Consider the following 18,630-nt stretch of genomic DNA (forward strand, 5'->3'; position numbering starts at 1 on the left):
TAGATAAAATTAAAATATGACAAACCCTTTTAGCTTTTTAAGTTTAAACTTAATTACAAAACTTTTTGAATTGTAGCAAAAAAAAATATTAGGTAGTTTGTAGAATTGTATAAATACTTAGCTTTGTACTTTTGAAACTACTTATTAGATAACAACTACACTTGATTTATGGAAAAGTGAAAAAAAATCATACTAAATAAAACTTCAGGCCATTAAGGGTAAAAAGAAAATTATTGACCCTTTTCATAAGCTCGAATTTCATACTTAAAAATTTTTAAGATTAAGCAAGTTAAGTAAAAAATTTTTGGTACAAACGGTAAACTTCATTGCCAATATTTTCAGAATTTTTAAAATACATTTATAATCTATTTATAAAAAAGAAAATAAACAATTTTATTGCTTAAATTTATTCTATCATATAACATACAAACTAAAAAAGTCATAAGATGAAAAGTACGAGTGAAAACTGAAGCGGATGAAGCCAGCAGCATAAAAAATGTTGAATAAGACTTGAAGCCTAAAAAGGTCTAACGTTAAAAATAACTAAAAATGGCCTTTTTTATAAGCTCAAATTGTGTATTTTAAACAAGTGTTTTGTAGAAAAAAAAATTAGAGAGTATAAGTAAATAATAAAAAAAAACAACTTTACAGCTCAAACAAAAGTTATAAAAGGTATAGACCAAAAATGTAAAAATATGGAAGACACGAGCGAAGTACTGAAGCGAGCGGACGAGGCCAGCTTGAGGTCGGATCACGAGGACGCGGTCAGCTTGTACTCAGTGGTGATCCACAACGACCCGACCAACTACAAGCTGTACCTGAAGCGGTCCATGGCGAACATATACCTGGGCAGGTACGAGCAGGCCCTGTTCGACTGCCAGACGTCGGTGAAAATATTCGATAAAAACCACGAGGTGGCTAATTATTTTTAATTAAAAGTACCGTTTTTGTAATTTTTTTCTCATTGACTTTATAGTTACTTTGAAATATTTAGTTATAACGGACCTTATTTTTAAATTTTGTAGCAACTTTGTATTTTCTGTAAAAATAGTTTTTTAAAATGTTTTTTCGTAAATTTTTTTGACCTAAGAAAAGAAATATATAATCTGATTATTATTTTTTTACACAAGGGCCATTATCAGAGCGGAATTGCGTTGAGGCAGCTTGGAAGGTTTTACTCAGCAACTGTTTGTTTCAGCAAGGCTCTGTCAATCGTTCCCGATGATAGCTTGTACCTGACCGGATTGATTGACGCTGCCATAAAGTCACCACTTAAAAGTTTGTTGTTTGTTTGAAGGTAATGTTAAAGCATTTATGCTTCTAAGATATCTCAAAATATTTAACACTATAACTAACAAGTAATTGTTATAATAACACATTCGTGAAAACAATGCTTTACAAAAACAAAAAATAAAAATCTAAAATTTTTAAAGTTTGTAATACAGTTCAAAATGTTTAACATAAGATTAAACAATTTAGTATATATTTTTTTCTTTCGAAGTATCTTAAAATTATGTTACCAGTAAAAATAATTCTAAACAATAATATATTCATTAAGTATAGAAGACAGAAGATGTTAAGAAATATTATTAAAAGTCAAACAACCCAACACTGGCTTTATATTTCCAATTTTTTTTAAGATGAACAAATTTAAAAAGAAAACAACTTATAGCTACCATACAAAAACTACATGTTTTAGTTGTTGTAATTATATAAACAATAATGAACTTACCATTGTTTAAAACTTTTAATTAGACTAGCCAGTGGTTTTGAAAATTTTTTAAAACATGAAATGTAAAGTAAAAGTATGAATAAAATTCTAAGCCCACCTAAAACATATGGTATACTTTTTTTTTTTTGAATATTCTTATTAGACTTAAAATTTATTTTTTTTATTATCGTACTAATATAACATTTCGAATAACTCCTAGAAACTACACTTTTATTAAAAAAACTAAAATATATGTTACAAATGATTGCTTAATATCATGTAAAATGGATTATGTGTTTTTCAGGTAACTGATATTAAGACCTGTTTCCGAAAATTTTATTTACAGACACGTTAGTGCCGGTGATTGACCAACTGGAGCAGATGAACCTGGAAAAAGATGCTTTTGTCGTTCTGTCAATAATCGGGCAAGATCTGCTCGCGCATGACCAGTGCTCCATGGCTGTTGAGGTTTGCAAAACTAGTTAGCCCTTTCAGTACGATATTAACTTAAAATTTTCATTTATGTAGAACAATAGTCGTTAAGTTAGTTATATTCTAATTCAATCATTTTACCATTTGAGTTTAGGTTATCAAAATTAGCTTGCAACACTTTTAATTCAATAAACGCTTAATTTAAAAAAATATGTATATAAACTTAAACTGTTAAATACTTACTTTATTTTATCATAAGTAATGTCCTGGGGATGACGTTAAACTGAACTGGTGTATGACTCGATAACCGAAAGGTTGTTTTTACACCAGGTCGTTGGACCAAACCTTTTGAGCGTATTTTTAGTCGTTCAATAAACAATATATATATTATCCAAGGTTCTTGAGGGTGCATTAGAGGTTGACACTAGCAGTGCCAAACTGAAAGGTTCCGTTTTTTCTGCGTTGGGAAAAGCTTTGTGGTCACTTGAGAACCATGAAAAGTTGGTTAAGTATAAATTAATACATATATATAAATTGAAAATAATAGAAAAGAATTAGATTGAGGTTCACTTTAGAAATAAATGTGTCGTTAATTTTTTTTTAAAGTACTGATTCATTTGAGTTAAATAATTTTTTGTTGTAAAATTTTTAGAAATGGTATTATTTTTTTTAAAGCACAATTAAAGTAGTTGAAAATTTTGGCTGTAAAGTTTCACCTCAGTAATACACTAGCATAAAAGTTGATAAAAAACTAGTGCATTTTCTTAAAACGCAGCAAATTTTGCAGGGCAATATTCTACATAAAAGAAGACTTGAAAGTATCTGAGATGTACAACGACATTGAAAGTCAATGTAGAGCCCACGGTAACTTGGGAGTGGCATTCAACATTCAACAAAATTTCCAACAGGCTTTCAATGCGTACAAGAAACAACTTGAGTTGGCGAAGCAAACAAATGTAGTTTTTTATAATGTTACTCAATATTTAAAAATTAATTGTAAGACACAAACAAAAGACAAACATTTTCTACTAGAACTTTAAATTATATAAAAACTACTAAAAGTATTGCTTCAGTATAGATACATAGAAGCTAAGCTTTTCAAAAAAAAAAAATAAACATATAAATTTGCTTACAGTTATTTTTAGATCTAAAGATAGTTAAAACTATAGTTATAAAAAAGTTGTTAATTAAAGTTTAAACATAAACAATCTTACATAAAGCTAATTTTCCGAGACAATTTTTCTTCCGGTACGAAGTTTCCAGACTCAAATAAAATTCAACCAACCAAATCGCAGAACAGCAAATCGACAATCTCCGCACTGAGCGGATTGGGCGCGAGTTCCGGCGGCTTGCAGAACTTTCAGCAGTCCGCCAACTTCCACCTGCAGGCCGCCAACCATATGACGGGAAATCCCCTGTTTCGATCGAGGGAGCTGGGAAGAGCGGGGATGGCGGCGATGAGGGTCCCGGATCACGAGCAGGCGTTGAGCTTTCACCTGAAGAGGAGCAGGCTGTGTGAGGAGTGCGAGGGTTCCGATGAGGCGAAGTCGGAAAAAGTTGACGTTTTTCAGAGTCTCGCGGCGGTCTACAAGGAGATCAGACAGTTTGTTTGAACTTGCTTAGCGTTTTGACTTTGTATTAAGTTGTTTGCTATGAAGGTTTGTGTTTTTCCATCTGGTGTTGTCTTTGTAATTTAAGGCGACTTTTATTTTTAATTTTCCCCTAACATAAGAGAGTACCACTAACTGATATGTTTGTAACAATCTGTTTCATTTGGTTGTTTTATTAAAACTTTATAGTTCTGCCAACATCATTCAACTTCAACTAAACCAGTCTAAAAAAATACTGCTAATCAGAACTTTTAGTACAAATTAGACTAGCTTGGTTTCAAAATAAAATTAATTAATTGATGTAATATTTTCTATATAAAACTTTTACTTTTCAAATATATTTAAAACGATCAAAAATCGACGCTCAAAATTAAGTTCGAAATACTTTATACTACTTTTTTATTAAAACTAAACCTACTTATTGCATACATAAGTTTATTGGTCTTTGTTTATTAATTAGAAGAAAATAAAAACTTTTTATTAATATTTTTTTCTTTTAATGTTAACATCATTTTAGAGAATGTAATGCAGAAAAAAACATTTACTCGTTAGCAATATCTTGTTCGACTTTTATCAAAGAAAAATTTGTAAATTATTTTAAAATTATTTTTGTTTTTATGCATTGATCAGTTGTCGTAAAAGTAAAAATATTAAATTTATTTTAAGAAATATATTTAATCTAAAAAATAATAATTTTTGCATGTAGAATATATTCCGGTAGCACTTTCGTTATACATACTCAAGCACAAAAAAAAAATTAGGTATCACTACATACTTATGTAGGTTGTTATGTCTTTTTTGCTTTTTTGAGTTTTCTGCATGAAAAAATTTATGTTGTGCTTTAAATCATTTATAACTTTGTCATATACAACAAAACATTTAGTAAAAACAAATTATATACTCATTTGGACAAAAAAGTTTAACTTAATTATATTCTCAATATATAAAAATATGTCACTTACAAAATTAATAACAAAGGATTACAAAACTTGACAATTTTAAATTGTTTATTCGCTTTACTTGTCAGCATACTTACATTGTGTACTTGAGCTTAAGTACATTGTCATATTTTGAAAGCTGTTCAAACTTTCCCTTTGTTATATAAGCATTTAAATCTTTTATTAAATACTTGTCCTTCTACGTAATACGATGTGAGTTTTGAACTAAATGAAAAATGCTTCTGTTTTTAGTGATGTCAGTAAAACAGCTTCTGTTTAAAAGTCATAAATCTAATTCGGCTTTTAGAATATTTTATTATTTTACTTATATAAAGTGTATTACGAAAAGTTTCAGACCTTAGCTGTTGGCTTTAAAAATGAACACATTGCTTTTACTCTTAGGTTTTCGGAAGAACTTGATTGTTTAAAGAAAGCATCAAAACTTGCAAAAGAAGTGGGAGACGTAGAAAATGAAACGAAAGTTTTGTCGTCTATCGCGTTTGCAACTAAACAAGCAGGTTAGTGTGTAAAAAGTATTAAATATTATTAGAGTTTTGGAATCCTTAATTCATGTCATTATATCTTACACGTATTTTTTAGAAATTTTACAATGCTGCATAATCTTAAATTTTATACAACCAGTATTTTTGACTACTATTGTAGTTAAATAGCAGCATCTTCGTCTGTAGTTCCTTAAAACTATGGTATTTTTCAATTAGTAACTTTTCTTGGAAGATTGTTTTTTAGATATTGACCACTTCTTTAATAAAAAAAAGATGTGTATTATTTTGACTAGACCTACGTCTTAATTCCCTAATTGTTATCGAAGACTAGATATAATACTTTTAGTTTGGTATCAAGTCGTCTGTTTAATTAGCTCCAAAGAAAATTAATAAAAAGAATGTTTAAAAAACATATATAACAAAAAAGTTTTCTTAAAAGTATCATACACACACAAAAACATCGCAGAGTTTATGAGGTGTTGATTATAAAGCAAGCTGTTACCAAATAATTATGTCTTAGAAAATAAGGATAAACACAGAAATGTTTAATTTTGAACTAGGAGCTTAAAACATTTTTGACAAACTATTTGTTTTTATCAAATAACTCTACACTAGCTAAATTTAAAATACTAGCTAATCGTTTATCCAAACACTTGTATAAAAATAAGGATTAAACATTTATTTTTTAAAGTTTTGTAAAAGACTAAAAAGTGTAAATTTTTCATAATAAAAGCTAAAAAAAGTTATTCGATAAAACAAGATATAAGTACTTTGTTATACATAAGTAAATAGCTATATAACTTCAAAATTAACTAATAATAAAGTTTCCAAATATCCTCTATGCTTAAACAAACTTACGATGAGGTGTGTAAAAATGTTTTTTTAAGTTATTTCTTAATTTTTTCTTTTCTTTTTTACAACTATTCATAGTATAAGTTAAAAAGCGTAATCACTCACACGCTTAACACTTGCAGGAAATTTATCAGAAACAATTTTCTGCTACCGACGGCTCGTATCAATATCCGTTGAAACAAAGAACAAGTTGGCAGAAAAGCAACATTCATCTTTCCTCAGCGCTGCTTACCAACAGGTAAGTTGGTGAAAATAAAATAACATTTTAATTGATATCGGAAACTTATTTTTAAAACTTTGTTTAAAGGCGGAAGACATTGAGAACTCCTTGTCGTTTCAAAAGAGAGCTCTTGAACTGTCAGTGGAGTGCAAAGATGTTCCTTCCCAGCTCAAATGTCATGGAACGATGGCTGCTTTGTATTTTTCAATCAATTTGTTTGATAATGTAAGCGAAGTTGTTTGCATATAAATATTTTATTTTCAGCTATTTTATAACTAGTACAGATTAAAAACTGATTTAGCGGTTTAAATTTTACATGTTACGCATTGGTTTCACTGTGGTATAAATACTTTAGCAAAGTTTAAGAAATGTATAGTTCATTCCAGGTAGTTTAGTTGCTAGTAAGTTTAACTGATAATCACTAACCCAATACAACATTAGTAAGCATTTCAAGTTGAAGACTATGTGTTCAAGTTTGTGAAAAAAAAGAAATATTGTTACTACAGGCAATTTACCACTACAATATGGAGCAACAATTGTGTCAGACTGTGGGTGACGCTGAATCTGAGTGTGCTTCTTACGGAAACCTTGCAAGTGTTTACCAGGCTCAGAAAAAATATGATTTAGCCGAAAAGTATTTCAGGTAACTTTCACATCAAATTATTATGTTCTAAATGAAAAACAATAGCTTCAGTAGAACATTTTTTATTTTGACAAGAAGTAACAAACTTTAACGCTCTAAAACAAAGTTAAATAATATTATGTTTAAAAAAAAAGTATTATGCACTTTGGGGTATCGGACCAAACGTAATGCATAACTAACGTTCAATAAAACATAAATGTACTAAATAACAACTTTTAGCTAAATCGGTTTAAAGCAGTTTAGTATTTGAAAAAAAAACTTATTAACGTGACATGCTTTTCAATTTTAATTCCCAACAGCAAGCAACTTGGACTGGCGGTGCAAGTATCTAGTTTTGAGAAGCAGTGCAAGTCTTTGATGGGAATTGCCAACGTTCACAACAACCGCGGAAGTTTCAAGCAGGCTGTTGCCACATACATGAAGTACTTGGACAAAGTAAACCAATCACAACAGTCCAAAGTAGAAAGCAGCGACTCACATCCTAGTATCGGCAGGGCCTTCTACAACCTCGCCTTCGCCCACTACCAGTTAGGGGAGTACCCGAAAGCAGTCCATTTTTACAAAAAGAGCGCGAAATTGGCCGAGCGGAACGGGGACAAAGTGGCTCTTGCCAGGAGCAGCTGCAACCTGGGACTTTCCCACAAGCAAATGGGGAACACCCTCGAAGCGCTCGAGTGCCAGCAAAATTTTCTGCGGATCAGCAGGGAAGTGGGAAGTAGGAGGGGAGAGCTGAAGGCGCAGGGTAACATCGGGGACCTGTACAAAGAGGGAGGGAGGAACGAGGAAGCTTGTGAAGTTTACAAGGAGCAGCTGAGGTTGGCCAGGAAGATGGAAGAACCTTCGATGGTGGCTCAGAGCCTTTCGAGCGTCGGCAACACTTTGAGGTGCTTGAAGAGGAACAAAGAGGCTTTGGAGTACCACGTTGAAGAAGTTGATATTTACAGGGGCGTTCTGAAAGATAACAAGAACGAGTTCAAGGCACAGGGAAGGCTGGGCGCCAACTTGACGGTGCTTGAGAGGTACGAAGAAGCTAAGTGTTGTTACGAGAGGCAGGTTGAAATTTCCAACCGGGACAGCGTTTCCGAAGCTCGCAAGATGCAGGCTCTGAGCAACTTGGCGATCGCGAACACCAACCTGAACGAATTTGAATCAGCAGTTGGGTGTTTGCAAGAACAATTAGCACTGTTGACACAGAAGAACTTGAAAGACGCTGAAACGCTTTTGAAAATTTACAACGTTCACTACAGAATAGCTGATTGTTGGTTCGCCGCTGAAAACTACTCCGAGTCAAACAAACACTTTTTGAAAGCTTTCGAAATCGCAACGAGCATTCAGCGTCACGATCTGACCGAAATGTGCCTTGAATCGATTGTGACGTCATACAACGTCTTGAACGAGCTGGACCGGGCAGTCCACTTCGCCAGACTGCGTCTCACAAACGCAAGAACCCATTTAGGGGATTACCCGGTCGCCGCCGCACTTGGGGACCTTGGTGTGTTGCTGACGCAAGCGGGAAAATTCGACGAGGCCGTGGAGCATCTGAAGGAGCAAATGAGAATTGGTGTCGAAATGGGGGAAGTCCAGATCAAGTCGGACGCCGCCAGCGCGTTGGGCAGCGCTTACGAGTTGAAAGGGGATTTCCACAGGGCTTTGGACTTTCACAAGCTGGATTTAGAAATCTCTGAAGGAAGTAATGCGGAACGGGCGGTTTCGAATTTGGCGGGAGCTTTCGAGAAAATGGGAGATTACGAAAACGCGCTGGTTAATTATAATCGGTTGTTATGCTTAAGTAAAGATGAAGCTGCAAGCTACGTTGAATGTTTGTTATCGGTGATAAGGTTAGTTATTAGATACACTTAATATCGTTCGTAAAGACCGTAAATCTAAGTTTAATGGTGTTTATTTCTTATGTGAAATAAAATTCTACTGAAACTAAATTACCAAAAATACATTGTTCTTAAACTACTTTGTTTTTATAAAACTTATGACTCGACAAAGAGATAAGTTGTTTGAACAAAAGTTATAAATCTCGTTTTCCTTGTTATCTCAATTTTTGCAAAAATAATTTTAATTGACATATTTGTACAATGTACATGTTATTGCAGTTGGCGATGGCTGGTTTTCTAAAACTTAAACAAACATTACGAACATTTTGAAAAAAGCTGAACATCCGAAACGATTTGCTAACAAAATAGGGAGTAAATATTAAAACACTTGAAAAATTACAAGCACTCATAAAAACAACTTTCTTTTGTTTTGCGCGTATCAAAACATAAATGAAAAAAATTTCTCATGTTACTTGTTGAAAAATAAAGTTGAGCAAAACTTAAAGCTATATATACATATATTTTTATTTTGAGCTAAGGCTAAACAATACTCATACCTAATATTTTTCAACAAACAAGTTTTAAGTTAGATGTTGCAAATGCTGCAATATTTATACACATTTTGAACATTTTTTAAGCTTAATATTCGTGTACAGTATCAAACTTTTTAACGCTTTTAACTTTTTACAGGTGCAAAATAATGATTTGTGACGAAAACATTTCAGATCTCATAGATAATTTGCAAGAAGCCAACGACTTTGCGTTAAAATCGAACTGCGCCAAGCTCATAATTCACTCGCTCGTTTTGACCGCTAGACTTCGTTGGATCGACGGAAACATCACGGAAGCTCTGAAACTTCTCAGCGGCGCCGTCGAGCGGATGAAAAATTGCGACACGGAGTTGTTGTCGTTGGAAGATAAAAAGTCAATCAACGACTTTTACACTTCTTGCTTGTTCGAGTCGGGCGATGCGATCGAAGCTTTATCGGTCAGCGAAAGCTTTCATTCGAACGAAAGTATGACTTACGAAAACATTTTGAACTGTGCTACTAATGAAAACAAGTTTATGATGTTTGTAAGAATAATTTCCGAACGGTTTATTTACGTTTGGTTTGTGACTCCTCACACCGGCTTGCTTTTTCACACGTGCTGCTTTCATTATTCGTGTTTAAAGAAATTTTTCAGCGAGCAAGTTGAAAAAATCAAGTCAATTATTGGTGTTGAGCTTGTTGATAGTGCAAAAATTGACTTAAATAAATATTCTTCGAAAGAAAGTTCCGAAATGAATAATGTTTCTTTGCAGTACAAAAATCTCCTTTCGTATAACAAAGGCTCTTTATTAAAAACCTGTATAAACACTAACAGTTTGTTTACAAATTCCCAACCCATTCAGGATTTAAATGAGCTTTTTTTCGGCGAAAAGGTCTGTAAAATTATCAATGAAGCGAGAATTATAAACAAAAGTATCAAAAAGTTAGTAATTATAACAGACGAGGAGCTGCAGACAATTCCCTTTTCTTTGTTCAAGTGTAAGCCGAGTGAGTTCATAAGTTCAAACCTTGATATCCAATGCACATTAACTTTAAAAGGTTCTGGAAAACAATCAAGCCAAAAGTCACCGGACCACTCCGCGATTGTTTTCGGAAGCTCGTGCGTTCCGCTCCGCCTCTCTTCGCAGTTTCCGTTTTCAAAGGGCAGTTTGGACGAAACGGTTTCCACGGCGTCTCTGCTGAACGTTCCCGCCAAAACCGGTTCGTCAGCAAACAAAAAGCACGTTACAGAAGCGATGCAGTCGAGCAAAATCGTTCACTTTGCTTTCAACCTGTTTTCTTCGGGGGGCCAGGCCGGCGTCGTTCTTTGCGACGGGGACCACCCGCCCTTGGAAGTGCCCCCGACCCCTTTCCTGGAAAGTCCCGACGTCGAAACCAAAGACGACCGGGGACCGTCGGCTCGAAATGCTGAAACGGAAGGTGAGGACTTGTTTTTGTCTTGTGACGAAATCAGGAGTTTGGATCTGAGCGGGTGCGATCTCGTGGTGCTGGGATCTCCTTACCTAATTCCGACCTGCAAGGAAGACTTGCTGTCGAAACTGTATTCTTCTTTTGTCGGTTCCGGGGCGAGTTCGGTGCTGATGTGCCTTTGGCCCGTTCCAGAGTCGGTTCACAGGCTCTTTCTGGAAACCTTTTACGGGGGCCTGCTGAAGGGGAAAAGCAACGTTGAGGCTTTCGGGGAGGCGAAAAGGCGGGTTTTTCAAACAGCCAACTTCGCTCATCCCTCGTACTGGGCCAGCTACGTTTTGATCGGAGAAGAAGTTCACACGGACGTGAGTTTGGAAAGTTGCGCCGTCCATCTATTGATGAAAATTTTCGACGAACGGAACTCCCACCAAGTAGTTAAGTGTCTGTCGAGTTTTGTAGACGAAGCGTTGAATTTGCTGTTGAACGGAAACGAAGACCTAACTAGTTTTCTTCTAAATTTACAAGTAAGGTGTTGTTTAGATAAGCCAAGGTACAATACTCTGACATGCTTGACTTGTAATATTTTCAGGAGAGCTTAAGAAAGCTTTTGGGCGAAAATGAAAACTTGTTGAGGGAAATTGTTTGCTGCTGCGGTTTCAATTTCAAGCCAATAAGCCCTCAGAATCGCAAAGAAATGTTTTGCCATGACGAAACGACTGTAGAGAATTTGAAGGTTTTTTAAGTTATGTAGTTTTTGAAATATTAGTAGATTTCAATCTAACGTTAAATTTTATTCATAAATAAGTGTTTATTTGTTAGAAAAAAATTAAAGAATAATCAGGTATAATAACTTTATATAACTCGCTTAAAAGTTTACTCTTTTTCTTACTTGTTTTAGTACACCGAAATAATACCGTATGAAATAAAAATGTTGCACAAAATTGTAGTAAGTAAACAATTTAAACATGCTTATACACTTATTGTTCAGATTGCAAAACAAATTATCGACAAGTTTGTGGATTTTACGAACGAAGACCTGAGCTTGATTATACAACTGATTAAAGATAGAAACACTGCGCGAAGATTTCACACGTGGTTGCAATCTAACATAGAGAGGTGTAAAGATGCTTCTATTGATGAAATTAACAAATGTCTCCACGTGTCACAAGTTGAAGAATTTAGAAACGAACCGATTGTTATCAGAATATTAGAAACTTTTGGTTTGCATTTTATCACTTTATAATAAGTGTTTTGGTTTAAATTTTTTGATAAGTCTATCAAGTTTTATTAAGTATTTATTTTGTAACACTTTAAAACTATTTAAGCAATGACTGCTTTTTAAGAAAAAACAGTAAATGACATAAGACTTTTAAATCAGGTATTTTCGTCGTTTTGAAAACAAAATCAGATATTGATAGGACACTAAAACTACTAATAAGGTTTTCAGAAGCAATCAGAGTATTAACAAAAGGTATGTTTACTAAAGGATACTAGTGTATTTTTTGTTTTCCTTTTAGTAAGATATTTCTGTTATAAAAAAACGTTTTTAATATTTTTAACACAAGTTACTTCTTCTAGGTAATCTTAAAATATTTTTACACAATAATTTATGCAAATATTTAGAAAAATCAACAGTAGAAAAACCGATTTAGTTCAAAACAGTAAAGAATAAAGCTAATAAGTAACTATTTTTAAACTTGTGTAATTAAACTTAAAGATTTTTCGTTATTGTTTATAAAATGGAATGTTTCTATTTTAAAGCACCGTTCATATCTGTTAAACTTTTGCATTTAATATAATTTTTTATTTAGACTCAAGATTACCAATTGTAGACGAAAAACGTTCGAAAACAGAGTATTTTCAAGAGCATAAAGAAAAGAAGTTGTTGAAACATACCAAGTCTAACAACTCAGTTAAAAGAAACTCAATCAGCCAGAAATCTGCGTTTCAAATGGTTTGCTTATAATATATTTTTTGTTTAACCTTATACTAGACATTGTTTTGTAAAAAAACAAAACATTATTTTAATATTGAGCTAAAAATTCTTCCTTGAAAAGTGAGAAAACAAAAATTTTTCTTACTAAAACTTACTTACTATATTTATTATTCAATTATTTAATAAAGTTTTCTAATTTTTAGAAAGCAAGGAAGGACTCGGAGAACGAGATGAAAGTTGAATCCTTCTTGAACCTCAACAACGAAGCCGACTTCAGTCTTTCTTCTCAGTGCGGAGACGAGTCACTCTTGTCTGATGAAGTCGAAACTCACTTACCCAAGTTCTTCGCAACGACGCCTTCTAGCGGAAAAATTTTCGCTCCGAAACCTCTCTTTCCGTCGGTATGTTTGAAAATTTCTAAATTGTTTTGTTAAAGTTTTTTTTTTAATGTTAGTTTACAGCTTAACATGATCGTAAGTAGTTTCTACATACGACTAAATTTAATAAACATGTTAAGCTTTGGCTAATTTTTTTTTACTTTTATAAAGACTGATATCTAAAAAGTTTATTTCTGTGACTAAATGATTCACAGGCACAAGCTTCAGCTTTTAACTAATAGTTTTAAGCTCCTTAAAAAAATTAATAAAAAATCAGAAGTCAACGGCGTTCACTCAAGTCAAGCTGACCAACGACTCCAGACGAACTTCCATCGAGCTTGCAACTTCGATGGGAACTTTACTCAAGTCGATTTCGCCCAGCAACTTCGTTTCCAGCTCAACGCTGCCACCGAGCGTCGAAAAAACCATGAAGAGCTTGTACGTCTCCTCCAAGCCGTTCGAGCCCAACTTCAATTCTGGCGCCAAAACCCAAAAGATCCAGAACCCGCCGAAAATATGCGTCGTCACACCGCAGGGGAAACTCCCGGATGCGGGATGTGCTTCCCCGAACCTGAACACGAGCGTAACGGGGACGAGGACGGTGTACGGGGTTGTCAGGAGGAGTGTGGACAGCAGCCCGCAGAAGTTGGAAGTCCACCGGCTGCAGGTGACAACTTTTTGTGTATTAAAAAAATAAAATAAGTAATAATGTTTTTTCAAGCTCATATAAGGTATCAGCTTCAAGTAATTTTGTAACGCAGGTTCGAACCACGACGCCCGAAAGCTCGACGAGGACGAACTCGCCGGCGAGCACGACCAGCTCGAGTTCCAACTTGCGCGAGGGACAGAAGGAGAAGACGTCGGGTCAGCAGGAGAAAGGAGAAAAGAAGAAGAAGATCGTCCGGAGGTTGACTTCGAAAAGTTACAAGATAAAATTGAACAAGGAGACGTTTGTGTGAAAAGCTTGTTGGAATTACAGATTGACAGTAACCGTGAAGTGGCGGTAAATACAAGTTTTTTTTTATAAATTTTCTGCTAGTTTTTAAAAAAATTACACTTTTTTAGTTTTTTTTTAATAAGTTTGTTCTACTTAAAAAAAATAGTAAAAAACAGTATAATATATAATTAATTTTTTAACATTTGTTATGATTTTTGTTAAGGGTGGTTGTTCAAAAGTTTTTAAAGTATTTTGTTTTGTATCGCTCTTTATTTTTAGCACTGTAATTTCTTATAGATCATTATGCCAATGTTTTTGGTGTTCACTGTACTTATAATTTTAACGAGATTTTAAAAAGACAATAAAAATATTGAAATCCAAAATACTAACGTTATCGATAAGGTAGCTTATGCTTTAAAAACATTTTTTTCGTTTAAAGTAGGAAATTTTGTTTATAGCCTATAATCGGTTTACAAACTTTTATTTATGCTTCTTTTACAAGAAAATGAAATAGTTTTTAGATGTTTATTTAGAATAGATAAAAGAAAGATATTAGGCTTAAGTTGGTATTTATTTATAATATTAACGTGTTCTTATTGTTATCTACATAAAAACTTATTTTAAAAACAGAAGTCTACTTTTCGAGTAAAAAAGTTTTTTTAAAGTTTATTAGAAAAAAAAAATATACAAACAGTTTTTATTTCTGATTTTCCTTCAAATGATTTTATATTTAAACTTTATAATAAAATTTTAAAAAAGAATTTCTGATTGAAAATATATAGAGCAAAACACTATGGATTCAAATAATAAACTATCTCTTAAGCAGCAAAGTTTTTGTTTGATGTTTAATACATATAATTATCTAAAAGCAATTTCTATAATAAAATTATTATAAAGAAAAATTAAAATAAGTTTGTCAAAGACAATTGACTATTAGCTTTAAAAGAATGACTTTGGTTTGAAAATAAGTTATGAACAGTTTAAGAAGTTTCCATAATAGAAACTATAACTAATTATTTGTAAAATTTAGATGTTTTGTTGACTTACAAAGTGTTAGTCTTATTAGTTTAAAGTAGTACTTAGAGGTAATAAAATTGTAAAAAGAGTTTAATTTGTAGTTTTATATGAACTATATTTAAACCTGTCTTTTTAAATATACTATTAAGTGTTTAGGTATAAAAGTTATATTGAAAATTTTAACAGTTTAATCAATATTAGTCGTTTTTTTAATTTTGTGAGATTTTTAGATTTAAACAAAAAAAAAAAGTGATAGTTTTTTTTAAATTGTAAATATTTTTAAACAAAATAATTACCTTCTTCAGCGTAATTATCAAGTTTTGCGAAAAAGGTAGTTATATATTTAGATATAAGCTTTGCTTATTAAAAAAATTCAAAAAAGTTTTTGGGTTCAAAATATTAGGTTAAACTAATGCATTGATTATATAAAGCAGAAGTATTTGCGTATAAAACGACCTAATGTTTTTAGAAAGGTAAGAATAACAAAGTACGGTTCTAAAAATTAAACTTTAATTTGTAGATATAAAATTTTTCGGTCTTAACAATTATCTGAACATTTTTTAAGTTATAACTTTAAACGATTCAGTGATTCTCAGTTTATTTCAAAAATAGAGTTTCGCAGTGGTATTACTATCAATGGCGTTGCGTCGTATTTTTCTTATGTGGTGCAGAAAAATAATCCGAAATGCCTGTGATCGATTGCCTTTTACTTGAGTTGTCCCTGCTTGAGTTGCCTCTGCACGAGTTGAATCTGCTTGGGTTGCCTCTGCTCAAGTTGTCCCTGCTCGAGTTGCTTCTGTTTGAGTTGCCTTTGCTAGAGTTACTTATGCTCGAATCGTCTCTGCTTGTGTAGTTTCCGCTCGAGTTGTCTCTGCTCTGAATAGCTTTGATTTTATTTTTTGTTTCCAATAGCTTATGGACTGATACCTAAGCCTGTTCTGTTTTAAGGAATTTTCTAACTTAGCTTACTTACCGCAAGATATTGGTTTTGCGGTAATTCTTGAAAAAAGATTGCTTTTTTGAGTTTATTTGCGGCAATCAGCTAAGAGTTTGCGGCAGTGTAGTGAGCAAAATGGTCGTTGTTTAAATTGGAGGTTTATAAAAAAAAATTGTTCAAAAAATAACGAAAGCGTTAAAGATACTTAATTTTTTCTTACAAAATGTTAAGGTGTTGCCATCGTGGCAGTGCAACACCCGACGCGACGCCCCTGATTTCTACCAATGCTCTCCGAGCTACTGGCGTCTCTAGATTCCTTTGATACCGCCTCTGTAACAGGTTCGGCAGATTCGACAGGAGTTAGATTCACGTTTGCCTTTGGGAATTCTTCTGTGGTGCTCAAGGTTTCGGTTCGCGACCGAGTGCGGGGTTGCTTTAAGAAATTTTTAAGAGGTTTAACCGTCTTTTCTATCAAAGACATTTCCAAAACTAACTATGATTAAACATAATATTCTTTTTTTGAGTTTTAGTTTATTAAATACAAGGAAACAACTAACACAAAATAATTGCACTAGGCTCAAATATTTTCCAAGATTCTGGTTCCATTTCATCGGTGTGATACGAGTTGCAGGTCGCTCAGTCTTCCAGCTTTGTTGTGGTGGTTGACCTCGAAGGTTTGAAGCTGAGCACGTTTCGTTGTCTCGGTCGTTAAATCGTGATCGTGCGCTGGAAAGCGGATAAAATTAATTGACACACAAAAATATTTACAAAATAAGAAATACACTATTTTAAGCGTTGGGTCGCTCAACAAAGACTCAGTTGGAATGTTACCACTAGTATTCGGTTTTTAGGAATTATTATATCAAATAACTTATTTCTATAAGTTATAACTTTTAAGGCACGTTAAGAACTCAAGGCGAGTTCTGCGCACCGTCGACGTTGTTAGAATAAAATCACCTTAAAATGGCTTGTGAATAATATGCTGGAGAGCTTGAACTGTATATAACCACTATTGTGATGTAATAACGCCTTAGATTAATATTGTGGACACTGGATCGGCGTTGTAAGTTGAAGATGGCGGATGTCGCTTCGGACTGAAAACTAGCGTAGTGGTGCTTATTGTCAACCGACGAGTGCTCCTCATCTAGATAACAACTCCGCTTGATCAAGACATGATCCATGATCATTACACGCTGATTGGAGCATGATACCCGGCGTGATTGGCAGTTAATCCTACATAGCACAGCGCGTCAACTAGCGGTAGTTTAACATTTTCAATCAACCAGTTTGATTAGCATTAAGCAGGTCGTTGTTATTTGCTTTAAGCAATACTTGTAGGAATGGTTTTTATGACCTAAGTGAAAAAGTAAAGGTTTTTTATTTACCTTAATGCATATGAGCTTAGGATAACCGTCGTGAAAGTAATAAATCTTTCACGTCGATGTCCAACACTACCAGTGATCTTGAGCCAAAATATTCTTGTTTATTTTAACTAAAAAAATGTTTTTTGACAGACGATAACTAGTAGTAATTACCACTTCGAAACTCCAGTTTTAAAATAAACTTAGAACCACTGAATTGTTCATCTGAAGTTCTTTGAAGTTTTCAAATTAAGCAGAGTCATATTAGCTTATTTTAAAGTGATTGGACATAAGTTATAACTATAAAAATAAATAAGAGTGATTCTTTCGCTTTTTTACTTATATTATTTTTTAAAGTTTTATTTTGTGAGACGTAAAGTATTAACTTTAGGGTTAATAAAAATTACAGTCTAGGGAAATCAACTTTTTTAGTTACATTTTTTACTCGTTTACAAGAGTTTTAATTTTAAATTTCTACGTCATAATAGCTTATCATTACAAATAAACCTTTTAGTTTTTAAATTACTTGAAGCTTACTGAAGAAGAGCTATTTTAAATGTATTTTCAAATTTTAATCTGATAAAGCAGCTTTGTAGGTTTTTTATCATAAGTATCTTTTGATTTATTATTTATTTGTTATATGATGCTTTAAATGTTTACATATTTCTTAGACCATCTCAATATGAAACTAATGTCTGATGTTCGACTAGTTATAGGGATCTAAATATATTCAATTTTTTTTTAATTCATAATAAATAAATTTTTGACTTAGTTAAGTAAAATCATGTACATGTAATAAAAACCATATAAAAAAACTGTCTCATATCTTTTAGAAAAAAAAAAACAGATCAAAGATTATTCATTTATTTTATAACTATTTCCAATGCTGTTTAGAATTAAATTACTTTTAAAGATAGTTTATATATAAATTTTTACTTTGGATATGTTTAAAATGGGAATTAGAATTCAAGTTTATAAAAAAAAAGTACTTAAATATTCAAATAAAAGTTTATTTATTTATTTAAAGTTCAGATTTAGCGGATTTTTTAAGTTGTATTTACAATTATTGTTTATAGTAACCTTAGTTACAGTAAGTACAAATTCCAAGTGATGGTTTGTTTACTAAGATTCAATGATATATATTATCATTATTTGTTATTCATTTTTCAAAAATTTTCTATAAGGTAAAAGTTACAGGAATTTCTTAAACAATTTTACATGCTTAAGTGCTACTTTTAATATATTTGAATTTTAATTACCAATTTAGACATATCTAAAGTAAAAATGTATTTATTAAGTATCTTTAAAAAGCAATTTATTTCTCAACAGCATTGAAAATGTTTATATAATAAACGAACGATCTTTGTACATG

At 32.6% G+C, this 18,630-nt stretch overlaps 1 protein-coding gene across 1 annotated transcript; it reads left to right on the plus strand.

The window, feature by feature from the left end:
* Nucleotides 1–655: 655 nt before the first annotated feature.
* Nucleotides 656–14,612, plus strand: LOC145838683 (uncharacterized). The gene is made up of 19 exons (XM_082946311.1): nucleotides 656–914; nucleotides 1,131–1,278; nucleotides 2,058–2,179; nucleotides 2,540–2,643; nucleotides 2,931–3,099; nucleotides 3,439–3,746; nucleotides 5,094–5,209; nucleotides 6,169–6,284; nucleotides 6,354–6,491; nucleotides 6,773–6,909; nucleotides 7,209–8,747; nucleotides 9,426–11,217; nucleotides 11,283–11,426; nucleotides 11,682–11,913; nucleotides 12,072–12,164; nucleotides 12,505–12,647; nucleotides 12,833–13,030; nucleotides 13,284–13,673; nucleotides 13,768–14,612. The coding sequence occupies exons 1-19, from the start codon at nucleotides 696–698 to the stop codon at nucleotides 13,963–13,965; spliced, it is 6,306 nt and encodes a 2,101-aa protein (XP_082802437.1). The 5' UTR covers nucleotides 656–695; the 3' UTR covers nucleotides 13,966–14,612.
* The last annotated feature ends 4,018 nt before the right edge of the window (nucleotides 14,613–18,630 follow it).

This window comes from Thalia democratica, chromosome 6 (genome assembly GCF_965202585.1).
Source record: "Thalia democratica chromosome 6, ktThaDemo2.hap1.1, whole genome shotgun sequence".
Classification (NCBI taxonomy): domain Eukaryota; kingdom Metazoa; phylum Chordata; class Thaliacea; order Salpida; family Salpidae; genus Thalia; species Thalia democratica.